The sequence below is a fragment of the Staurois parvus genome, unplaced genomic scaffold (genome assembly GCF_062004578.1).
Source record: "Staurois parvus isolate SC_StPar_1 unplaced genomic scaffold, SC_StPar_1.0 ptg000839l, whole genome shotgun sequence".
Taxonomy (NCBI): domain Eukaryota; kingdom Metazoa; phylum Chordata; class Amphibia; order Anura; family Ranidae; genus Staurois; species Staurois parvus.
In genome coordinates, this window is record NW_028318635.1 from 2242552 (window position 1) to 2270279 (window position 27728).

The 27728-nt window shown below is 41.0% G+C and overlaps 1 protein-coding gene across 1 annotated transcript in view; it reads right to left on the minus strand.

The window, feature by feature from the left end:
- LOC149443674 (uncharacterized) overlaps positions 1-27728 on the minus strand; it is a 627829-nt gene that overhangs the window by 520821 nt on the left and 79280 nt on the right. Inside the window, 6 exon segments of the mRNA XM_089655378.1 lie at positions 8921-9072; positions 10800-10953; positions 11372-11591; positions 12160-12371; positions 24648-24860; positions 27232-27354. Coding sequence (XP_089511504.1) covers positions 8921-9072; positions 10800-10953; positions 11372-11591; positions 12160-12371; positions 24648-24860; positions 27232-27354 — 1074 coding nt within the window.

The following is a 27728-nucleotide window of genomic DNA, read 5'->3' on the forward strand; positions in this document are numbered from 1 at the left end:
TCAAAAATTGCATTAACAAATGTCAAAATGTGCATGCAAAACAAATGGATCAAAAGAAATGGATGAAAAGCAAACTGCATAGGTGTAAACCATGCCTAATTTTTTCAACCTGCAAAATAACAGTTTTCACTATCAAACCTTCATTGCACAAATAGTTTAAACAATAGGGGTTGATTTGCTAAAACTGGAGCACTCAGAATCTAGGGCAGCTGTGCATGGTAGACAATCAGCTTCTAATTTCAGCGTGCTCAGTTAAGCTTTGGCATTAAAACATGAAAGCTGATTGGTATCTATGCAGAGCTGCACCATATTTTACACTGCCCCATTTTAGTAAATAATCCCATAAAGGTCAAGATGTCAAAAGCATATGAATTCTAGGGTAACAACATCTTGCAGAGTGGAATTGGACTTTGAAGATGCGCTTCCACAAAATTTTGTTTACTAGCATAATCTGTTCTTAGTAAAAATTTGATCATAAGACATTACAGAAGATGACCAAAAAATATATGAAGGTGTTGACTGGTGTTTGGTTTTGGAAGTGGTCATCCCAGATCCACGCAGCGGTAACTGGGACAAAAAAATCCTCCAAAAGGAGACAATATGGATTGAGCACCTCAATGCTACCCAATCCCCAGGGATAAATGAAATTGCTTCTTAATACCCTTTTCTGTGATACTATTGTATTTTCTCATGGCATCTCCTTATGGGATATTTCCAGCTTTTCAGAGTCATTTTTATATTTTCATATTTAAATATTTTCATATTTATTTAGTAGCTCCCTTAGATATGTGTATGGACTATTGATGTCTTAAATAATATGGTCTTTAAGTCCCACTCAGTTGCATATTGTATAGTTTACACCCACTGAGCTAGTTCCCTTTGGCTCTACCTCTTTATTTTTATCTTTATCTATGTGCTGATAGCGCCAATGGTCCATTTTGCACCTTTTCTTATGTAATCTCCATAATAGCTAAGTGTGCATGAGAGTTATACATGTATTATCTATATTGTATATTGTATTTACTATTGGCATTTGGCAGGTGATTTGGTCTGTTCAGGCCACATTTCTTCCAAATATACGTACAGAAAGGCCGTTGCGCTATGTGGTGTCAGTAGACATAGCCCCCATGGGGGGGGGGGCATGTGTCCCTGGCTCCTTGACGAGGCAGCTATTGTGGGTGGTCTGTGGGATGCCTCTTCGCCTGTTGGTCTCCCCGTGCATGCGCAAGGTGAGGCCATGCGTCTTTCCAGTTCTGTTAGCTCTATTGCTTTGGGCCACCAGCCAGTGCACATGCGTCGCCTTTGCAAGTGCGCGATATGTTCTGGTCGGGTGACGTCACATGCCAGTTCCCAGATGTGTGCGCCCCGGCTGGGGCTATTTAAGGGTGGCTGGATGGCGGGACCATTACACTTTACTGCAGGCATCAGCCTGGTCTGGGAGCACAGGACACATGAGCATTACATTTTTCAGGCATACAGCAATGCCGTAAATTATAGCCGTCTTAGATGTATTTATATTTTGGCTCTATGGTAGGTGTTCACACTAATGGTGAGAACAATATTCTCCTCTTTCTTTTATCTATAGAGATAGCCATTCTCTGGCGGTCATGCGGGCCCCATTCCAAGTGAACTCTACCCATGCTTCCTCTCTAGCTTGGATTTACATTATACAACTTACCAGCCTCCATTTTAATATTTCTTCTCTAGATAAACAATGTATATACATATAACATGTTCAATTGGTGTACATATTTAAAAAAAATTTAAACATTCGGTATATAGTTATCTCAGTCTTTCTTTACGGATTATTTTATGGGTACACAATACACAATCTAGTAATGTTTAAGCAGTACTGGCTATTGTCTGTATATTGCATTAATAATACAGATGCACATTAATATATATATATATATATATATATATATCTATATATATATATCTTTATATCATATACACTAAAATCTTTTTAGGTTTATTCATGTCCTTATATGTTGGCTCATCTTTTACTCCTATGGTGCCCCTTGCAGCCTCCTGATAGTGTCAGGAATGGACTGGCCAGCAATGGTGGGACTCACCTGCCTTTTGATCTGCAGTACCAGGGCTGGCCAGCGGGTGCTCCCAGCAATCAGAGACTCAACCTTTCAGCCAGCTAACACCTGGAACTGATGATACTGGTGTATTTAAGGGATGGCCAGACTTGCAGACTCTGCCTTGGTGTTGTGTTTGTCCTGGGCCCTGTATCTGTCCTGCATCCTGTTTCTGTTCCTTTGCTGACCCTGCCTGATCTGAACCGCTGCTGACTTCTCCTGCTCTGATCCCGGCTCGCTCCTGACCATCCCTCTGCCTGACCCTCTGTACCACGCTGCTTGCTACCTGTTCTGATCCCTGGCTTGTGACCCTGACCATCCCTCTGCCTGACCCTCTGTACTACGCTGCTAGCTACCTGCTGAACCTGGCCTGTGACCCCGACCCATCTCCGCTTGCTCCCCCTGTACCTACCTGCCCTATTGATATTGACCCGGCCTGCCTGACGACGCTTGCTTGTATGTACTGTTATCTGTGGGTGGTTGGTTTGGTTTGTTTGCACTGTATTATGTTTTAGTATTGCACTGCGTTTATGTTTGTATGGTTAGTGTTAATAAATTATATTGTTTATCACATATCTGAAGTCTGCGTTTCCCTGCGTCAGTCACACACCTCTGGTCACACCTGGGAGCCCTGACAGATAGCCTCCATATTCAGACATCTTGGCCTGACGATTCCAATTTCTTCTGTCTGCTGTTGCTTTTATTCGTTTGTATTCAGTATCTATACCATTGTAAATAATACCTAATGATCAAAGTTAAATGTTTATTCACCAGGTGCATTCAACTAGCTCCTGAGGAAGCGACTTGTTGGCGCAAAACATGTCGAGCAAATAATCCTTTGGAATTAGGGTTATTCCCCATCGAGACCTATTATCCATTCCACACTGGTAGTCCTATGTGGCATATATAATCCAATGTATTCTTTACATATGGGGGTAACTCGTTCCAATGCAGTCTTCTGATTTCATTATGATCTGGTGTTTACTGTGACTTGTAACGGTGAGCTATTTATCGCAATGCATAATTGTATACATCTTTTGGTTTTAACCATTTAATTGTAATAAAGATATTATTTTTTACAAATATTGTTTGTGAGGTTACACACCTATAAAGTCTTTCTTACATGCTCCCCTGAAAATTACAGAAGATGAGGTAGAAAACATTAAAAAAAAACTTGTAAAGGCTTAGGCTACAAATAGCTTCTAAACATCAGGATGATCACAGTCCACAGTAAGGTAAAAATTGTCTACAAGCTGAGAAAATACAGTTCTGTCACTACTTTCCCTATGAGTGGGCATCTAGCAAATATCATGGCAAGAGTATATTGTGCAATATTGAAGGAAGTGAAAAAAAGTTATTATTGTTTCTTAGTTAAAGATCAGACCATATCTTATACAAAAATCAAGGCAATTCCAAAGGGCAAATGAAATTAAAATGGATGAAGCATACAATGCTACATTAAAGTGGTTCTTCAGTCATTTCTAGAAAAAAACTGTAGCTACTGACTTTTAATAATAGGACACTCACCTGTCCCAGGACCCAGCACTGTCTTCACCCAACCAGTTTCTTCACTGGGCTTCGGTCCCTGGCGCCAGCATACTTACTGTGGGCAGCCAGCTGTAACTGCTTCACAGCTGCACTACCTTAATGGTCCAGCAGGCTTCTGGGACCTATGACACGTCCCAGATGGCTGCAGGGGAAGGAGGGGGACCGAACATCCGCTCAGATTGCAGAGGTGATCCGACCGGCAGTGGGGAAGCGAGTACCTGTCAAAGCCAGGTACCTGCCCCACCCCCCACTCACCCCCCAAAAAAAGAGCCAAATGTGAAGAAGGAGGGGAAAGGAGGAGGAAGAGCGGAACTCTACAGAGCTACAACTAAAGGCTCCTGTATGACAATTTAAATAAGTACCAAATCTGGTACGTATGTGATACCAAGTCCTTGTTTATTTGTGTTTTTGTGCTCCCTTTTCCCAGACACTTCAGCTCACAATGGTGGGGGAGTTTCAGCAACAGAGACAGTGCAGTGAATCTAGAAAGGTAGAAAGGGTAGGGCTATGTGTGGGCAGATGCTGATTGACAAGCTACAGGCTTGTGAATCAGCAGTGACAATGCTAATAGCCATGTCTCCCGCAGCATTTTCCCATCTCTTTGTAGAGCAAGCAGGCACAGCTCACATGAGAGTGACAACTCTGAATTAAGGAGCAGCGCAGCATCATAGCCACACCATCACATGAAGCTGCATTGGGTGGACTTCCCTGACAAGCTCAACATACTTGCGGGACTTTGTGTAGGCAGGGCAGACTAAGAAAAAACTATATACAGTCATGGCCGAAATTGTTGGCACCCTTGATATTTTTCCTGAAAATCAAGTATTTCACACAAAAAAGGTATTGCATTAACACATGTTTTGCTATACACATGTTTATTCCCTTTGTATGTATTGGAACAAATATAAAACAGAGGCAGAAAAGCAAATATGACATAATGTCACACAAAACCCCAAAAATGGGCTGGACAAAAGTATTGGCACCCTTAACTTAATATTTGGTTGCACACCCTTTGGAAAACATAACTGAAATCAGTCGCTTCCTATAACCATCAATAAGCTTCTGACACCTCTCACCCGGAATTTTGGACCACTCTTCCTTTGCAAACAGCTCCAGGTCTCTCTTATTGGAAGGACACCTTTTCCCAACAGCAATTTTAAGATCTCTCCACAGGTGTTCAATGGGATTTAGATCTGGGCTCATTGCTGGCCACTTCAGAACTCTCCAGCGCTTCTTTGCCATCCATTTCTGAGTGCTTTTTGACGTATGTTTGGGGTCATTGTCCTGCTGGAAGACCCAGGATCTTGGACGCAAACCCAGCTTTCTGACACTGGGCCCTACAGTGCGACCCAAAATCCTTTGGTAATCCTCAGATTTCATGATGCCTTGCACACAGTCAAGGCACCCAGTGCCAGAGGCAGCAAAACAACCCCAAAACATCATTGAACCTCCACCATATTTTACCGTAGGTACTGTGTTTTGTTCTTTGTAGGCCTCATTCCGTTTTCGGTAAACAGTAGAATGATGTGCTTTACCGAAAAGCTCTATCTTGGTCTCATCTGTCCACAAGACGTTTTCCCAGAAGGCTTTTGGCTTACTCAAGTACATTTTGGCAAACTGTAGTCTTGCTTTTTTATGTCTCTGTGTCAGCAGTGGGGTCCTCCTGGGTCTCCTGCCATAGCGTTTCATTTCATTTAAATGTCGACGGATAGTTCGCGCTGACACTGATGCTCCCTGAGCCTGCAGGACAGCTTGAATGTCTTTGGAACATGTTTGGGGCTGCTTATCCACCATCCGGACTATTCTGCGTTGCAATCTTTCATCAATTTTCCTCATCCGTCCACGACCAGGGAGATTAGCTACAGTGCCATGGGTTGCAAACTTCTTGATAATGTTGCGCACTGTGGACAAAGGCAAATCTAGTTCTCTGGAGATGGACTTGTAACCTTGAGATTGTTGATATTTTGCCACAATTTTGGTTCTCAGGTCCTCAGACAGTTCTCGTCTCCTCTTTCTGTTGTCCATGCTTAGTGTGGCACAGACAGACACACAATGCAAAGGTTAAGTGAACGTCTCTCCTTTTTATCTGCTTTCAGGTGTGATTTCTATATTGCCCACACCTGTTACTTGCCCCAGGTGAGTTTACAGGAGCATCACATGCTTGTAACATTCTTATTTATCCGCAGTTGTGAAAGGGTGCCAATACTTTTGTCCAGCCCATTTTTGGAGGTTTGTGTGACATTATGTCGAATTTGCTTTCTTTCCTCCCTTTTTTTGTTTTGTCCCAATACACACAAAGGGAATAAACATGTGTATAGCAAAACATGTGTTAATGCAATACGTTTCGTGAGAAATACATGATTTCCTGGAGAAATATCAAGGGTGCCAACAATTTCGGCCATGACTGTATAGCATAGATTTCTCTTAACCACTTGCCTACCGGGTACTTATACCCCCTTTCTGCCCAGGCCAATTTTCAGTTTTCAGCGCTGTCGTACTTTGAATGACAATTACGCGTCCATGCAATACTGCACCCATATGACATTTTTATTATTTTTTTCACACAAATAGAGCTTTCTTTTTGTGGTATGTACTTGCCACTGGGTGTTTTATTTTTTTGCGCTATAAACAAAAAAAGAGCAAAAAGTTGGAAAAAACTAAGTCTTTCTTTGTTTCTATTATAACATTTTGCAAACAGGTAATTTTTCTCCTTCACTGATGTGCATTGAGGAGGCAGCACTGATAGGCAGCACTGACGGGCACTGATAGGCAGCACTGATGGGCACTGATAGGCACTGATAGGCAGCACGGATGGGCACTGATAGGTGGCACTGATGAGGTGGTACTGATATGCAACAATGATAAGCACTGATAGGCAGCACTGATGGGCACTGATAGGCGGCACTGATGAGCTGACACTGATATGCAACAATGATGGGCACTAATAGGTGGCACTGATGGGTGGCACTGACTGAAGGCACTGACTGGCGGCACTGCTGGGCACTGATGGGTGGCATTGCTGGGCAGCACTGACGGATGGCACTACTGGGCATAGGTGGGTGGCACTGCTGGGTACTGATGGGCACAGATGGGTGGCACTGATGGGCACAGGTGGGTGGCACTGATGGGGACGTGTGGGCAGCACTGGTGGGTGGCACTGTGTGGCACTGATCATCAGGGCACTGATGATCAGTGCCCTGATGATCGGTGCCGATCCTTCCTCTGACAATTGCCGGTTATCTGCAATACTTTCCTCACGCTGTGACAACGTGAGGAAAGTGCAGACGATAACCGGAAACTGCATTTACGGGTTATCTGCTGTGTCATTAGACATGGCTGATCACGTGGTAAAAGGCTGCTGTTGTTGACCTTTTACCACATCACATGATCAGCTGTATCTGTAGGACACAGCGATCATGGAGATCGCCAGGTGCGCACACCCGGGTGCGTTCTGGGAGGACGTCATATGAAACCATCATTCGGCTATCTGCAGTTGGCAAATGGTTAAAGGAAGGCCATAGTTCTACTTTAAATTATAACTGTGTTTAGTTGGAAACATGTTTTCACCATTTAAGCAGGTACTTTAAAACTGACCTATACTAGTCTCAGCTTGGAGGAATAAAATTTAAGGCAAGCTGACCATACAGTAACTACTCTGAGCTGTAATATTTCTTACTGGCAAAAACTGTCTGACTAATGTATTGGCACTGGTCATGTTCAGCCACCATAGGAATCAAAATGGGAAAAGCATGATAACTATCATATTGTATTTCCTTTTATGTCAATTTTAAAGGCTAAATTTGCCTTTCTGAACATATTATATCTTTATTTAGAGTTTAACATGTTCGTCATCCAATCTCTTTCCCCGAATGCCCCCCACTCCCATGGCAGTGTGCAGGGATCTTCCTCCCGAACCTGTTGTCACAATTTGAAAACAATTTGACTGTAAGTACTGTCAGCCATTGCGGCGTGTAGCTCTCAATGAACTGAGAGAGCACTGATGAGCGATCTCACAGTCCATTGATCTTCCTGCTCTCAAGTAACTGCCTGCAGGTATCAGAGGTACAGGCAGACAGCTATCCTGAGAGTCTGCAGGAGCCCGACATTGCACCCATGATCTGCTGATTGTGGGTGCAATGTTTTATTTGTATGTGCATTTATTTATTTTTCAAAAAGGTGAAGGTAGCCTTAAAAGCCATGGTTTTCATAGTGCCTGTCAAGTGCCTGGCAAAGTGACCTGTGAGATTTTGATCTCTGACATATTTAAAGAATAACACAAGTACAAAAGCAAGATGTGTTTGCACTTGAGCATTTATGCTAGTTTAGAAATGTATTAGCCATGTCAGGTTCCTTTTAACATATGTCCAGCATTCAACAGAGTATTAATAAATACGTATGTCTACTTCATCCAGAAGGTTTAATGGCCTCTCTGGAGACATAGCCCTCTACCAACAGCGTAAGCTGTGAATAGTGTACAAAAGAGCAATATATTGTTAACACCACCAACACTATGTAATATGGCCTTTCTTCTTTACAGACAGATTTTTTTTTTTCCGCGGAACATGCAAATGAAAAGGTGTAAATGTTTGTGCTGGGTTTACAGGTTCTGTAACTTACAATCTAATCAATACAACTTACAACTCATGTAATTCTAAAGTAATAAATTAAAATGCTCCAAATCATGAGATGAGCGTAGCCTGATGTGGCCATTGACTCCAACATCTATGGACTTCAATGGATGTCCACAGGCAGCCTAGGCTATCCCAAATTAGGAGAAATTGCAATTGGGATATTTTTTTTATGCCTCATAGATATTGCTTGCCCTGGGATAAGCTAACTTTCATAGTGTCTAATTATCTATCTCAAACTGCTTCATAAGCACAAAATGAATGTTTGGATGATCTGAACATTCATGTTTATACGATAATCGTAAAAATTATTGGCACTGCTAAACCAGCACATGTTATACTGAATTAGAGTGTACATAGAAGCATTTTAAATACATAGCAATAATAATATTAGTTTGATGGTATGATAAGAATAAAAAGACTGAGCTGGAAACATTTGTCACAACAAAAATCTGCTAACTTCCTGCAATCTACATCCCATGACATCCAAGCACATTGTGATGTACAGGTTTTATCTGTGTGAATTGCACAGGCTTGGTGCCCCTGTCAGAAGCCTTTACATGATATCCAGCAGTAATTGTTCAGCACCTTTACAAGATAATATTTGTTAAACAAGAGGACTATTTAAGCATATGGGTTTTTCCGTAACGTACATACCTGATTCCCATCTCTGGCTGATATGATTCTGCTGTGAGGGCCGAGATCAAATATTCTGCTCAGCCAGACTTCTTCACAGTTCTTCAAAGAGCTTTCGGTTGTCAAATCTCTGATTGCTCGTTGCACTGTCATTCTCACATCCCCTGTGTGTTCTAAGGAATCACAGATCACAATGAATTGGGTCAGTGTAAACAAAAACATAGAAAAATCTTTACGTTGTATTATCACAATTTCCCCTGACAAATTCTTCCTTCATCATGATTCTGTAATAATACATCGAGAAATATGAGTCGGTATATAGAATCTGTTTTGAAACCAGATACGTGATTTAGAATCCTCTGATGTGAACAGCCATTCTCCAAATCTTTGGCTGCATACCTGGGCAATAAAACTAAACTGTAAAGCTAAATTTGTTCAGCTGCACTGAAAGTGAATTTACTGCTTCAGAACTATTGTGCAGTATGGGTAGTCAGACAACAGTTGTTTGTCTCTAGGAAAGATTCCATTTCAAGCGATACTTTTGCTTTTAGGATCCACAAAATCAACACATACTATCATACCAATCATGCTACACATCAGCTACAGAAATCTGCAAATAAACACTTATTGGAAGACGCCTGTCCAATATTTCTTGATTGATGAATGGAAGTCCAATTATTTTCTCTATTCTTCTAATTAGGAAATTGGACCTAGAAGCAAGTTTTTATGCTGGTTCATCCATCATCAGCACTCCTGTTGAGTTTTACTCTCTTCCTTTTGACCTACAGTTCATCTTAATGTTTCTCTTGTCTTCTCTCCTGACATTCCGTATGTGCCACTGTGCTAGTTGTAGATTACTATCCTACACTTCTTTTCTGTCATTGCTTGAGAAGTTTCTGTCAAAGATCCATCTCTCCTCTGGACTGCTCCATTCATCCTCCTACAAAGGCCCAATGTACTCTGCTTCTCTCATCCCTTTCCAGCACCCCATCTGTGCTGTTTATGCCATTTTTGCCAAGCCTATTCCCCTGTACTGCTCCTTCTGACTACCTTCAAATCCCTTACCTAATATTGCTTTGCTTGTCTTTCCCCAGCACCCCACTGTACTGCTTTTGTTGTCCTTGTCCAGCAGCTCACTCTTTTGAACACCTCCAATGCCCTCACCCCACACTGCTCCACTTTTCTGTCTACCTCCAGTACCCTTTTTGTACTGCTCATCTTATCTGCCTTCAATGCCCCAATATAATCCTCTTGATCCAATTTCTTGCTTCTCTGATCCACCTTCAGCACCCCTCTGTTGCTCCCCACTCCCAGCGCTCTTCTGTCTTGTTCCTTTTGCTTGCTCCAGCACCATTCTGTACAATACCCATCTCCAGCACTCCTCTGTCTGTCCATGTATAGTATGGTGTGTCAGACCAGGTCTGGGGATCTCATTACCACAATTTATCCCTATCAAATTTATCAAACTTCACCTAAAAAAACTGCAATATTCTGGCCACACGTCTAATTTGGCCTAGTGTTGCTTTTGCCACAATGTCTGGCCTCTACAGACTTTAATCCAGCCCTGCTTGTCAGTCATATGGCTATGAATGCTGTAAAGAAGAACATTTTCAAATATAAAAGCAGGATATTGCTTTGAGGCAAACAACTATCATAGTTATTAAATATAACCAATTAACATTTTTCTCTTTATGATTTATACCTGTCCAATCATGAAAACCTTGTGAGGGACCATGGGCAAGAGCACAACATTTAAATGCATGCATTTACCAGGTATGTGGACAGTATTTTGTCAGCAGAAAGGTTTTCATTTTTTTGTTATTGTACCTAAGTTTATTAAGTATTAAGCTATGTTGCTTAATAGAAATCCTATATTATTAACACTATGACTGCTACATACTTTGTAAGTCCATTGCTAGTAAGTCACCCAAGGTCATGGCTTTTAAGCTTTCTGCAGTTACACGGAGCATTCCTCCTGTTTGACGAACAAGTTGTTTCCAGTGCCTTGTCCTCATTGCAGGGTTGCTGAGGTCTTCTATTAGTGGCAAGGTCAACTGCAATAAGAAAATCAAAAACTGTATATGTCAAAGCAAGCTTAAAACAGCTAGAATGTGAACTTTCAAACAACCCACTTTTATAACATTTTAAAATCACAATATAAATCATCTTAAACTAAACACCCTCTATAATATATGAAAACACATATGTTTCTTGCTAGAACTAATCAAACATGTTTTACCTGACAAATACTGTATATGAAACAGGTAAGGATAAAAAAGTCCCATTTCAAGGCAAATTTTCTCTAGCTTTCTAACATGGCGTCAGCAAAAGTACATCCTTAGTTAGCTTTCATTATTCTGCAATACAGAATCTGGCGCTTCAGCCTTCATAATTTGTCTGGTGCTTGACTATACTATAATTACTATACATACAATAGGTGCATATGATACCTTATAAGTTAAGTTGACTCACATTCATAACATTCACAGCTTCCAGAACCTGCTTGTAAACATCCCATTCCTGGACTTCTCCAGGGAGGGATTGTAGATGAGCTAGCTGCTGTCTGGTTCTCTTGTGCAGTTCCTCAATATCCATATTTTGCCATAGTTCCTTCTTCCAGACATCTTGCTCTTCAATGATTGAATCTACATGCTGCCACATAAGGCTCAGATTCTGCAGCATCTCATCACAGCTATAGTAGATAAATTAAAGTGTATCAGTGAGATTAAATTAAGATATTAGTCCGAAGTTAAATCTTGTGCACCTTGTAAATTAAAACCAGCCCAAACCAAGCAACTCTAGATACAGGGTGTCACTGCCTTGAAGATGTTTACACACACTTAGGTGTTATTGACACCAAAGGTACACATTTTGGGAGGTACTTGAGGATTGTTCACAGTATAGAAGATAGTATATAAAGACTTAGAATCACAAATTCCAACAAGTAAGAAGTGAATAAGACTTTTAAATCTCTACTTTGGACCATGCTGTACAGTGGGAAACCTTTGGCAGTAGACTTGCAAACCTGGATTGAGACAATCAGCTTATGTAATTACCCCATTTTAAGGTGATATTCCTACATCCATGGTCTATACCTGGTATGTATGCAGAGAACAGCATAGTCCATCCTTTGTTGGTACCATTACAAGCAAAAAAATTTAAATACACAAATTCAGGTTTGCAACATGTATGAATTAGCAACAACTGGTATGCCTACAAATACATCCACAGTACAAATATACAAGTCTATCACCACTTACTTTTTCAAAATGGAGAAGTCCACAACTGTTGTTTCAAGAAGCTCCTGCAGTTCCTTTAAGTCTTTAGCTTGTTTTTGCAATATTTGCAGCTGTAACGTAAATTTCTCTATGATGCCAAAGGCTTCCTGTGCTGTACATTCATACTTGTAGACTTCAGAATTTTCAATGTTAGAACCAAGAGTGTCAAGTTTACGCTGAAACTTTTCTAAATCCTAAAATTAAGTTTAAGATAATGTAAGTAATATCTCTGAAAGAGAATAAACTGAAACACTGAATAATTCAAGATAATGTTTTTATTCATATTATACTGTGTGAGATGTGGAAATGTACTGGAAATCCAAGTGTGTACATTATGTGTATGATGTCATCTTATTTAGATATATATATATATATATATATATATATATATATATATATTCATGTTTTGGAAATGTCTGAATATCCTTTTCAAACTGTCTTCACTCTTTTTCCCAGAAGAAGATGGGAAAAGTCAGGCTTAGACATCCACAAATCTTACCAATGAGAATCTTGCTTGTCCTAGGCCTTGCCTATGCCCACTATTATACTGTAAGTGAAATATTGTTATGGAGAGTAGAAACACAAAACAGAGCGCACTGGATCATGCACTTAAAAGCAACTTTTAACAAATGGTAAAATTGCAGTTACACTTTCCCTTGCATCAGGACACATGATCAGGAATATCCCATCAATGGTAGACCAGGACACACCAACAGATGCTGTAGAATACTGGGAAGCCAGCAAAGAGTTGAGGCGTTAGCAGGGATGTTTACCTCTAAAGTGGACAACTTTGTCTGGCTCATTGACTCCGATTTTTATGTCCAGCACCCAGTCCTCGCTCTGAAGGGAGTCATTTGTGGCTTTCCTAAATTCAGAACCACCCTGAGCACAGAAAAGACTGAGTTGGGGAAGAAAAAGCTTCAGGGTGGTCTCTCCTTTTGGCACATACCCAGTGAGAGTGTCTTCAGCATTTGTTGGTGTATTTGTCCTGATCAAGCCACTTTATTGTTAGTGCATTTTTACAATTGTTTTATTAAAAGGTGGTTTTACCTGCACAATCTGTTGCACTTCTGTTTTGTGTTTTGTGTGCAAGGACAGACAGATTTCCCATGATACTAGTAAAACACACTATACTTGAAGTTTTCTATTGTTGTGGAGAGAATTTTTCAGGTGCTGACTCTTCAATGCAATACTATGGACAGTTTCAGAAGCTCAAATCTTATACTGAGATATCAAGGTCATTGTTCTATGGCAATGACACTATGAAAAAACACTAAAATGGCTGTTCATTTTGTGGATATGCACATAGCCCTTTCAACTTATTCATAATAACACCAACATTTATGACATTATATACAAGAAAGATGATCTATTATTTTCAACTTAGTTAAGACAGCTTAATTTTCCTCAAGACATCAGCAGGCTATTATTATGTAATTTTCCGTGACACTACTTAACCCACACAAAATAGCATATACATTTCATACACTGGATTACAAGCAACAGCTTAATTTAAAAGTACTCTCATAATTAAATTGGATTGACCTCTTCCAATCATGTAGGTTTTGCAATAAAATAGTACCTAATTGTAAAAACCTTTAAGCTTTACTTATTAATCTTGACCCCTCAACCCAGTAATGAAAGAAATGTTGCTAAGAGTGGAAACTGAATACAAAGACAGAAGATAAACATCTTTTCTGTTAAATTCAGACATCAATCTAGGACATCAGAGTATCAGATTCTGTTACATTGAGTATGCTTCTGACGGGAGAGGGAGATTTACTAAAACTGGAGCACAAAGAATCTGGTGCCTGTGTAACCAATCAGCTTCTAACTTTTATTGTCAAAGCTTAATTGAACAAGCTGAAGTTAGAAGCTGCACCAGATTCTGTGTCCAATTTTAGTAAATCTCCCCCAATATGTTGACTTTTTCAAGAAACTAAACAGTGCAGGCCAGTATCCAACAAAAAACATCCATATCCTAATTCATAGGCTTATTATTTCTAATTTGGTAGAAGGGCTTTCTTTTTTAGCTAGGTAGGTCTTAATAAAAGTGGTATTGCAGAGCCTTTTTCACAAAATTTTATAACAGCATGTGTATGCAAGAATATTTCCATATAATAAACTCAAGCACATTCGGTTACTAGGTAAAATCACTTTCCATGAAAGAGTTTGTGTTATGCAAATTGGGACTGCCCTAAAATAGGACAATTGCTATTGTTCTTGAAACTGAGCAGAGTACTTTCTTACTAAAGCTAATCCAGCAGTTTTTTTTTGTGCTAGAACAGGTTGTGGAGGATATTTTTGTTCATAAAAACTAATAGGCTTTTCGAATATGCATTATTCACAATATCTGCTTATGTATTTTTTTATATTAGTGAGACCATGTACCCCTTTATACCATACAACAATAGCAAAGACAATTTTTCTTAGTTACACATTAGTCAACTGTATCAAATACTCATTACCTCTATCAGCATTACCATTTTACTTTGTATAGCTACCCTGCCTATTTACTTTACTCTTCCTTTTCATATTACTATCCTTTGCTCTCAAAATCTCCTTTCTTTACCCCTCTGCTCCACCCCAAAGCTTATACATCTCACCCTCACTGCTACCATCTCCCTACTACAGCTCTCATCACCTCCTGATGATACTTTACTCACCTGCTAACCCAAACACCAGGACAGGAAGGCATGTGCACTCATATAAATCCCACTCCCATCTTACTTTCCTCACCCTCCTTCTTTTCCTAACCTCTGGGGATATCTCCCCAAACTCTTGTCTTCCAGTATCTCACCCCCACATCAGGCACCCTCCTTCCTCTGAGAATAGCCGCAATCCACTCAATTTAGTCTCAATCCCCATGCTCCTAAAAACCACCCTCCCTTTTTCATGTGCACTAGAATGCCCGCTCTGTCTGTAATAGGCTCACCTCTTCCATGACCTTTTTGTCGTCCACTCCCTTAACCCACTGACAATTACAGAAACCTGGCTTCCAGCATCAGATTCTGCTTCTCCCACAGCACTTTCCTATGGAGGCCTTCTCTGGACCCACTCACCCAAACCCAGTGGTCGGAAAGGTGGTGGAGTTGGTTTGCTTCTATCCCCACTAAGCACCTTTCAAGTCCTCAATAACCTTCCCTCTCTATCCTTCTCTTCTTTTGAGACTCACTGTATTCGGCTCTTTTCTCCCATTTCTCTGAGGATTGCAGTGATCTACCAGCCTCTTGGACTGGTGTCGCACTTTTCTGCTTGGCTACCATACTTTCTCTCCTCTGAAATACCCACTATCATTCTTGGAGATTTTAATATCCCCATTAACCTGGCGGTCTAATTATGTCAATATTTTTGAATGTCAAAGCAGTACATTGTTTTGCATAGAAATTTGTTGTTTTATATTGTAGGCCTGTAATTCTTAGGAATAACTCACTTAAATCTGTCCGAACAAGAGTCTAGTAAACATCCCGGGTATGATAAAGTTTGAAACATGAAATCATAAATTATAATATAATAAAAAATTATAAAAAATAATAATAATAAATGTAATTCAATAATGTAATCAAACCAAAAACACTGAAATTTGCAGAATCGTCACGGTCGTCACTTTCAGAATCACTATCGCTCAATTCTGCAAGTGATTCTAATTCACTATCACTGTTTTCTAGCTGGTCTAAAACCATTTTTGACCTAAAGGAATGCTTTTGGATGCCATGGACGTTCTCAGGTTTCCAGACAGAAAGAGCAGTAAAAGTGCAGGCAGGGCACTGGACAAGGCACTAGGGACAAAATGTAGGTGAAATGTTTTGATACAGTAATGTTATCCTAACAGATTACAACGTATTGTGTGTATGTCATGTTTTTACTTTTTTTAATCCCCCGCAGGTTCTGCTCCCCCTGCGTCCCGATGCTTCAGGGAAGGGAACCCAGGAGACGGATACCAGCATCGGCCGGAAGACAGAGCGGGAGGACATCGGGGGATCGCAGGACACGGTAAGGATCAGGGGATTGCTTTTGGTACCGTAAATTAGCCCCAAGCCACACTCGGGATTACCGCCATGGAGGTTAATGTGAACAACCCAGCCACATCCCAACTCTTCTACCTAACCTCATCTTTTGCCTTAACACAATGGATACAGTCCTCCACTCACTTTGATGGGAATACATTAGACCTTGTTTTCTCTCATCTTTGCACTCCCTACAACCTCACAAACACCCCTTTTCCTCTCTCAGATCACAATCTCATCACCTTTACAGTGTCCTCATCTTCAAACACTTATCCCTCCAAGCAGCAAACAATTACCCGCAGAAACCTTCAGAATTTAAACCCTTTTCTTTTCCACTCTGCAACTGACCACCTCTATGACAGAATCTCTCCCCTGTCACTCTTATTAATACCTTGGTATCCAGTCCTCGTCGTCTTTTGTCTACTTTCAACTCTCTACTTTCTCCACCTCCAGCCAGTAACTTACTCACTGCTTACGAGATTGCAAATCATTTCAAACACAAGATTGATGCAATTCGTAGGGGCATCTTCACTACACAGACATCTATCCCACTTAGCATACCATATACTAAACCTCCTTCAACACTTTCCTCTTTTGAGCTTGCTACTACTGAAGAGGTCACTAAAGTTTTCTCAGAAGCCCGTCTCATCACGTGCCCCCTGGATCCTGTCCCCTCTCCACTACTACGGTCAACCTCTTCTTCTGTCCTATGCTCCCTCACTCACATCTTCAATCTCACCCTCTCTAATGGTGCCTTCCGCACCCCTCTAAAGCATGCACAGATCACTCCCATACTTATAAAACCCTCGCTGGACCCCACCAACCTGAACAACTTAAGACCCTTCTCCCTGCTCCCGTTTACCTCTAAACTCTTAGAACGCTTAATCTACAATCGCTTGAGCTCCTACCTCACTGACAACCACCTTCTTGACCCTTTACAGTCTGGCTTTCGCTCACTACACTCCACTGAAAATACCCTACTAAAACTCACTAATAATTTACTAACTGCTAAAACCAATGGCCACTACTCCGTACTCTTACTACTTGACCTCTCTGCATCTTTTGATACTGTTGACCATCTCCTCCTCAAAAAAACCCTCCACTCTCTTGGCCTCCAAGACTCTGCTCTCTCCTGGTTCTCCTCCTACCTATCGCAGCACTCCTTCAGCGTTACCTATAACTCTCTCTTCTGCTCTCCACTTCCTATTTCTGTTGGGGTCCCTCAAGGTTCTGTCCTTGGATCTCTTCTCTTCTTCATCTACACCTCCTTCCTTGGTCACTTGATAAACTCCCATTGTTTTAAGTACCATCTCTATGCTGATGACACACAAATCTATCTTTCTACTCCTCACCTCACCCCTTCAGTCTCATCTCGCATTACTAACCTACTAAGTGACATATCAGCATGGATGTCACTCCACTTCCTCAAACTAAATCTTTCCAAAACAGAGCTCATACTATTCCCTCCAGCCCGTGTCCCCTCCCCTGACTTCTCCATCAAGATTAATAATACAACCATCAGTCCCTCCCCTCATGCCAGGGTACTAGGTGTAATCCTGGACTCCCATCTGTCCTTCCAGCTCCAAATCCAATCACTCTTCAAATCTTGTAGACTTCACCTCTGCAACATCTCCAAGATATGCCTGTTCTTAACCTCTGAAACTACTAAGCAACTTATTCACTCCCTTGTTATATCTTACCTTGACTATTGTAACTCCCTCCTCATTGGCCTTCCTAATCGCAGGCTATCCCCTCTTCAGTCTATCAGGAATGCAGCTGTCAGACTCATCCACCTTACTAACTGTACCATATCTGCCATCCCTCTCTGCTAATCCCTCCACTGGCTTCCCATTGTCCAACGAATAAGATTCAAAACATTAACAATAACATATAAAGCCCTTTATAACGCTGCCCCAAATTACACCACCAATCTTGTCTCCAAATATCACCCAAACAATCCTCTCTGCTCCTCCCAGTACCTCCTGCTCTCTAGCTCCCTTGTCTCCTCCTCCCATGATCTTCTCCAGGACTTCTCCAGAGCCTCCCCCATCCTTTGGAGCTCTCTACCCCAATCTATCCGACTATCGCCTACTCTGCCCTATTTTAGGCAATCTCTGAAAACCTATCTCTTCAGGGAAGCCTATCCTGCCTTCAGCTAATAATGGAATATTCTATTCCTCCTATCAGTTCATCCCCCACAGTTATTACACCAGCCTCTCCCTCTTAGATTGTAAGCTCCAAGGAGCAGGGCCCTCCTAACCCTCTTGTATTGAACTGTATCATTGCTGTAATTTCTCCCTTTATATAATATAATAATAATAACAATTTACACGTTTGCCAAAAACCATTGTGAGCTTGAGTCACCAGTTATAAAGTCACAAGTTATACTGATCACTAATGGTCATTATGCTATCCAGTTGCCGACTGTCCACAGTACATGTACTGTGGGTGGGCAGCAGCTACAGGCTAAGCAATGTACCTGTACGTAACCTAGCACATGCAGACCACGTGGCCCGTGGGCATGCAGTACACTGTTATTGCGACCTCTGTGTCCTGTGTACCCAGCCCCTGAAAGCAGCCGAGGGGTCATCTGATCACTTGGCAATTACATGATCATAATGTTTACAAACCTGTTATGAATGAATTCAGTCATAATAGTTGTGATTCCTCTGCAGTGATGCTGTGATTGGCCCACAGCTATCACATTGTGCCTGGGCCAAAAATAGTACCCTGTACCATGTGATTAGCTGTAGCCAAACACAGACTACTAGTAATCACAGCTGTAATTCATGTAACCCATTCATGACAGTTCAAAATATTTCTGTTCCAGAGACCATCACAAAGACACATCAAAGTGTCAAAAAAAATCCCTGATTGCTCCCCAAAGTAGTACAGTGTCACTATGGTGACAGTGAACTACTCTGATGAAAGTATTTAAATAGTAAAAACATTTTTAAAAATGTCACTATGCATATTGTCACCAGTCAGTGTCCCTGATCACTGCCACACCAGTCATATGCTGATGCTGTACTGCGCTGGTGACAGTATGTAAAAAAAAAATTGGGAAAAACATATTTTATGTAATTACTTCATTTTCCAAAAATTTATGACAAAAATTACCAACTTCAAAAACCTCTCTATGCTTCTTACTAAATATTTCAGACTGTCTAATTTCCAAAAAGGGTTATCTTGGGGGTATTTGTACTGTCCTGGCATTTTAAGGGCCTCAAGAGATGAGTTCGGCTGTCAATACATCAGGATTGATAAATTTGTATATATATATATATATATATATATATATATACATATACCACAGTTTGTAGACGCGAAAACTTTCACACAAACCAAGTAATACACACTTACTGGGATTATTTTTTTTACCAAAAACAGAATACATTATGACTTAAATTTGAGAAAAAATTGATTTTTTTTTAACAGGAAGTATAAAATACCCATGCGCAATCACTCCTATATCATAGAAACGTAAATTCTGTGAAATCTATATACTGCTGTCCACACTCATGTGTTCCCACAAGATCAAAGATATAAATATACCGTATTTGCCGGCGTATAAGACGACTTTTCAACCCGTGAAAATCTTTTGAAAAGTCGGGGGTTGTCTTATACGCCGGTACACGGCGAGCCGGTGTCAGGGCGGCACTTTGTCGAGGGGCGGCGCCACCCCCCCTCCTCCTCCCACGGACACCAAGTACAGGGGTGGGCAGAGGGGCTGCTGTACCTTACCTGGCTCCGGTCCCACGACAATCCGGTCCAGGAAGCGCGGCTGCTCCTTCTTTCAGTTCGGCCGCTCGATGGTCCCGCCGCCCGCTCGGCTCCGCCTCCTCACCGGTGATTGGGCGCCAGCACTGGAAAGGCACACAGGCGACCAATTACCGGCGAGGAGGCGGAGCCGAACGGCCCCGCGAAAATCAAGCGGCCGAACTGAAAGAAGGAGCAGCCGCTCCTCTCCCCCACTGACACCAACGATGGGGCACTATTCCTCCTCCACACTGACACCAACGATGAGGCACTGTTCTCCCCACTGATACCAATGATGGGGCACTATTCCTCCTCCCCACTGACACCAATGATGAGGCACTGTTCCTCCCCCACTGACACCAACGATGGGGCACTATTCCTCCTCCCCACTGACACCAATGATGGGTCACTATTCCTCCCCCACTGACACCAATGATGGGGCACTTTTCTCCCCACTGATACCAATGATGGGGCACTATTCCTCCCCCACTGACACCAATGATGGGGCACTATTCCTCCCCCACTGACACCAATGATGGGGCACTATTCCTCCTCCCCACTGACACCAATGATGGGTCACTATTCCTCCCCCACTGACACCAATGATGGGGCACATTTCTCCCCACTGATACCAATGATGGGGCACTATTCCTCCCCCACTGACACCAACCATGGGGCACTATTCCTCCTCCCCACTGACGCCAATGATGGGGCACTATTCCTCCCCACTGACACCAATGATGGGGCACTTTTCTCCCCACTGATAGGGCACTATTCCTCCCCCACTGACACCAACCATGGGGCACTATTCCTCCTCCCCACTGACACCAACGATGGGGCACTATTCCTCCTCCCCACTGACACCAATGATGGGGCACTATTCCTTCCACTGATACCAATGATGGGGCTCTATTCCTCCCACTGACACCAATGATGGGGCGCAATTCCTGCCACTGATACCAATGATGGGACGCTATTTTCCTCCCACTGACACCAATGATGGGGCGCTATTCCTCCCACTGACACTAATGATGGGACACTATTCCTCCCACTGACACTAATGATGGGACACTATTCCTCCCACTGACACCAATGATGGGGCACTATTCCTCCCACTGATACTAATGATGGGGCATTATTCCTCCCACTGACACCAACGATGGGGCATTATTCCTCCCACTGACACCAACGATGGGGCACTATTCCTCCCACTGACACCAACGATGGGGCACTATTCCTCCCAGTGATACCAATGGTGGGGCACTATTCCTCCCACTGACACCAATGATGGGGCACGATTCTTCCCACTGACACCAATGATGGGACACTATTCCTCCCACTGACTAATGATGGGGCACTATTCCTCCCACTGACACTAATGATGGGACACTATTCCTCCCACACTGACACTAATGATGGGGCACCATCATTGGTGTCAGTGGGAGGAATAGCGCCCCATCATTGGTATCAGTGTGAGGAATAGTGCCCCATCATTGGTATCAGTGGGTGGAATAGTGCCCTATCATTGGTATCAGTGGGAGGAATAGTGCCCCATCATTGGTGTCAGTGGATGAAATAGTGCCCCATCATTAGTGTCAGTGGGAGGAATAGTGCCCCATCATTGGTATCAGTGGGAGGAATCATGCCCCATCATTGGTGTCAGTGGGAGGAATAGCACCCCATCATTGGAATACCATACTGAAATACCATACCATATTGAAATCAAATCTGATGTTTTTTCATTTTTATTTGGTGTGTGTTGGCAGAGGGGTAGTCTTATACAGCGAGTATAGCTCAAACCCTATATTTTAACAGGAAAAGTAGGGGGTCGTCTTATACGCCCAGTCGTCTTATACACCGGCAAATACGGTATATAAACAGTGTCGCTAGGTACTTTGCTATACTTACTCTACGTAAGAAGCATTAATGGTAAAGTAGAAAATCTCATACACCTTCTTATAGGTAAAAAATATGAGATAATGTCCATGTGTACTCAATTTGTCCATGTTTACCACTTTAAATATTTTCTGCACATGTTTTCAAGATGCATACAAAGACTTCAACCTCCTTCTTATTCCGAACTCTTCCTATTTTCACCGGTGTTTTATAATATATAATTCATCCAAAGTGCATGTCCCGTTACCACAAAGATTATGCTCTCACCTTAAGATTAGACCTAACATGTACTAGGTCATGTGCACCTCCCCTATAACTGGGATTGTTATAAGCCACAGTACCAATCTCCACTCTAGCCTCCAGAAGTTTCACAATCCAGTTCCATCTTCCATAATGCTTTGGAACAGGGCAGTATAAAACTCAAAAAGAGGAAGAATACATAAGTGCTCTCTGCTTCCAATGTTATATTTTATTTAAAAAATGTAAATACTTAGCTTACAAGGTGCACTAAACACAACTGCACTGTATAGTCATACACATAGGCATAGGATAGAGGAGAACCTCCAATAATATTGCCGCTCGCACACTTCCTAGTAGCGACGTGATGTTCCCAGCACCACCCAATGCATTATATATATAATGGATGATATACACTATATTGCCAAAAGTATTGGGACAACCCTCCAAATCATTGGATTCAGGTGTTCCAATCACCTCCATGGCCACAGGTGTATAAAATCAAGCACTTAGGCATGCAGACTGCTTCTACAAACATTTGTGAAAGAATGGGTCGCACTCAGGAGCTCAGTGAACTCAAGCGAGGTACCGTGATAGGTTGCCACCTGTGCAATAAGTCCATCCGTGAAATTTCCTTGCTGTTAAATATTCCACAGTCAACTATTAGTGATATTATAACAAAGTGGAAGCAACTGGAAAACAACAGCAACTCAGCCACGAAGTGGAAGGCCATGTAAAATGAGAGAGTGAGGTCAGTGCATGCTAAAGCGCACCCAAGCCTTACATCACCAAGTGCAATGCAAAGCGTCGGATGCAGTGGTGTAAAGCATGCCGGCACTGGACTCTAGAGCAGTGTAGACATGTTCTCTAGAGTGATAAATCATGCTTCTCTGTCTGGCAATCTGATGGTCAGGTCTGGGTTTTGCGGTTGACAGAAGAATAATACTTGCCTGAGGAGGCAGGGGGGATTATGGTGTGGGGTTGTTTTTCAGGGGTTGAGCTTGGCCCCTTAGTTCAAGTGAAGGAAACTCTTAAGGTGTCAGCATACTAAAACATTTTTGAACAATTTCATCCTCCCAAATTTGTGGGAACAGTTTGGGGATGGCCCATTCCTGTTCCAACATGACTGCACACCAGTGCAAAAAGCAAGGTCCATAAAAACATTAATGAGCGAGTTTGGGGTGGAAAACTTGACTGGCCTGCACAGAGTCCTGATCTCAACCGATAGAACACCTTTGGGATGAATTAGAGTGGAGAGTGCAAGCCAGGCCTTCACATCCAACATCAGTGCCTGACCTCACAAATGCGCTTATGGAAGAATGGTCAAACCATTATACCCATAAACACACTCCTAAACCTTGTGGACAGCCTTCCCAGAAGAGTTGAAGCTGTTATAGCTGCAAAGGGTGGGCAAACCCAATATTGAACCCTACAGACTAAGACTCGGATTCCATTAAAGTTAATGTGCGTGTAAAGGCAGCCGTCCCAATACTTTTGGCAATATAGTGTATAATAACATCACCTCATGGATGTACTAAAAGATGTAATGAAATATAATAGCCAATGAAATAAAATGAATCTATAAATACTCTCAAAGGTTATGTATACATAAAATAGATATATACAATAAAATTGATGAAGGATGAATGGATAAACCACTACGTGCAGTGGAAGGAAAAGGGCCATATAACTCTAGTCATAACATGAGATCACTCCTAGTGCACAGAGTTTTACGCCTAACAAATAAAGAGAACCTCCCTATATTGGATTTACAAACTTCCTAGCTATTCATACAAATGTCTCCACCCTTTCCTGTACCTTGGAAATACATGTAATATATATTTAAAGTGGTACAGACGGACAATTTTTGGTACACACAGGTATTTTGTCATTTTAGTTTAAGACACAGTGTATATCTTATAGGTATTTTTTTACAAATTTTTACATATAAGAAGTAGGTGTGAAGGATTTCTGTAGTATTCTGGAAACATGATAAATATTAATTTAGAGAGGTATACATGGACAATTTTTGGTACACGTGGATATTTTGTAATTTTATTTTAAGACCTGGTGTATACTTAGTGGAGTATTTTGACGGTTTTCACTTTAGAATTTTTTTCTACTTTGCTATACTTATGTAAGAAGTAGTACTACTCAAGTACTACTCAAAACGTTTATATTTTATATAACGTTTATATTCATATAGAAAGTAGAAAATATTGGGGTTTTTCCAACTTTTTTGACTTTTTTTGTTTATATAATAAAAAATAAAAACCCAGTGGTGATCAAACACCACCAAAAGAAAGCTCTATTTGTGTGAAAAGCAGTGAGTGAATAGCAAAAAATGTTCTGGTTATGAAGGAGGTAAAATCTTCCGAAGCTCAAGTGGCTGTACCAAGTATTTAAGCAATGAGAGTCAATAAAAGCTAAAAATAAATGTCACAAAGCTGAAAATACTAATCGTTAGGCCACAAAACACATGTATTATACCTTAGTAAATTTAGCCTTCTACAGTCACAAGTTACATAATTATGCATTACCCAGAAAGTGCGCAAATTGATGAAACAATACCTTGGACACAATGTCAGCTTCTTGTTGTATCCTTGGCCCCAGACGTTGCTTGGCAAGGGAAACTTTGGTCTTCATAGTGTTCCAGCGTGCTGGCATTGTCTTATATAGTATTTCACATTCAGAGGGAAGAGTTGTCTCATGCTTTCCTAACAGGCTCACAGTCTTCTTTAAAACTGCAAACTGTACCTCCATGTCTGCTTGACTGGATGACACCTGGTGTAATGTAGAATTAATGGGATTTCTTTATTAAAAAAAAAACAGTAGGGAAACTTGTGGTCCTTAACAATCATTTAAATACCATCCTCATGGGAATCTCAATAGGTCCCAATTACAAATAATATCTCTATCAACAGTAGTGTAGAAATAGAGCATCAGCGGTCATATCTATGACAAATCCATGTTGGGTACGCAACTAGTCAAGGGCCCCAACAACTGTAGGATCGGCAATTCATGGTTTGAAATTTGTCCAGTTCAGCAGGGACAGGTTGAATTTCAATCCATGTATGGGCACAGAGATTGTACAGAAGTTGACTTCTGTACAACCGCCCGGTTGGAAAATTTCTGCTTAATCAGCATCAATGGTTGTAGCCAGCATAGCTGATCAGTGTATTCTAATGAGAGGGAATTTTCCCCGCTGTCAGAATACAAAGGCACAGCGGATGGATGTGTGGATGAGGGAATCGAGTCATTTTTTTTTTTTTGTTCAATTTGGAAAGTTGTGTGTAACGTTGATACTAACTACCACAGGGGGAAAAAGGAACAAAGGAAGGAAGGTAGAAAAATAAAAAGCATGTACTCTAAAGTGCAAAAAGACAGATCATGATATTAAAGTATAACTGAAGGCAAACTTTTTTTTTTAGTTTTGAACAGAGTGGAGATGCATTAGAACACCTATTAGGTTTTTAGTGCAGTCTGTGACCCCCGTTAGGGAGATTCGTCCTCTCTATTTGTCCTGTTTACCATTGTCATTGAAAGTGAAAGAAAACCCTACATTTTGGGTTGTCCCCAGAAAAGTAATAGAGGGGAAATATTCCAATGGGGACACTAGTTTTGGTGACCTGGGGGTCCACAAAGAACTCCCTTAATTTGTGAGGATTATCTCTCACTTCTTGTTTTAGCTATGAGACAGGAAGTGAAGGTATGTCTCCCCAGAAGGACAAAGATGAAAAAAAAAAACTGTTACAGGTTGTAACCCTCCTTTATTCTATCCAAAATGAAAAAACAAGTGCTGCCTATAGTTCTACTTTAAGGTCAGCTCTAGAGATAAACTACTGAACAATTCAATTGCAGAGTAAAACTGTGAGCATTCTAATCTACATGAATTTTCAATACAAATTTTCTAAATATTTTAAAAATATGTTTCCCACATAGAAACTCAAGCTATGTGCTGACAGTGAAAGTGCTGTGCATTAAATTAGTCACTATAACATGTTATGTCCCATAATACAAAGAAATAGCCTAGCTTGGAAGGTTATAGAGGTTATGCAATACTATAATGGCCTGTGATGCAGGCCATTAGTGTTCGATGAAGATGAAGCCAGGGCTTGTACTCTAGATATATATTTTCTAGCCACTCATGAGAACTGGCAGCATATCCCTACACAAGGATTCATCCTCTAATTAATGTGTGCTGAGGGCAAGACTTGACGTATGATTGGACTAAAGGCCAGCCAGTACTAATTGTAGTCACATCCAGTTATGTTAAGCAGATCACATTAACACAAACAAAACAGGTCAACAGAAAAAAACTCTTTAACTCCTGCCAACAGGACTGATACCTCATTTGTTTAATTATAGCAGAAATAAACATGCCTCACTGAGCTGATTCGCTCATGCTTTGAATGGACACAACATTGAAGAAATAATAGTTTAATGTACGGAAAATGAGATAACAAGAGTGTTCATTTGAAATTCTAATGAGGATGTTTTTTTTCTCTGGCATTAACAGTTTAATTAATTGTGTGTAGGATGAGAATGTAGTGGTCTATTGGTTCCTGTGTATTTAAGCTTATATAAAATGCCTATCAATAATATTTACAGAGTTATTTACAGCCAATCTAAAGATTACTTGAATGGAATTTATATATATGTACTGTATATCTCATGCATTCTGAGGTCAGCTTCTCCAGCACCCAAAAATAGTAAATAATGCAATACTACAGTAATTGTTAGAATAACTAAATTGTTTTAATGCCTTATATATGTTAGGAAATATTTAGCTTAGTTTCCGGAATAATGTAGAAGTCTAATCCAAGGTTTAGTGAAAAATATAAAATTCCAAGAAAAATGTACTGAACCAGTGCCATTTTTATACACACTTGAAAGCAATTGAAGACCACGTCCAAGGACACAGTATAGAAGAAAAATACATATTATATTTCTACAGTGATAGGCATGTTCATTTAACTAGGGAGGCAAAGGTTACACAAAACAGAACATAATTCTTAGATTACATATAACATAGTACTGACTTATGTCAGCCTTGCTGCTTAAAACATTCATACATTAAAGAACATGCTGAAGGGAAGGTCAAAATTAACATATTGCTTATGGATGTAAAGAAGAACAAGTTTCTTTATCTTACCTTGTTAAAAAGGCGCATCATCTTCATGAACGATCCTGTATCTCTTTCCTCTCCTGTAATTCTTTCAATCTGGGGTTCTGTACTTCTCAAGAAGGAATCTAAATTCTTTAATGTAGCAGACGTCTAAAAATGGAAATACTTAAAGTTGAACTCTAGGCAAAAAATTAAATACACCACTGCAATACATGAATGTATATTTTTGTTCACTCATTTCTGAAATTTATACAGCCCTACCGGACAGTAGAACCAGACATTTCTGTGCTCAAATAAATTTGTATTGACAAGCAGGGTTTTTACAACATAAGAGACCCTAAATGCTTCTCCCAGCCTGTTGGTGGTACTGCGCAGCTTAGACCACATTTACGGCACTCTTGCTGTTCTGTGGTGATGTGACTACCACGCTCATGCAAGCGTGGCCCAGCCATTCAAGCGGCTAAAGAGACTGAAACTGGAAGGAAGATCAGGTGAAGAGGGAGCGTTTAGAACCCTGGGGATTG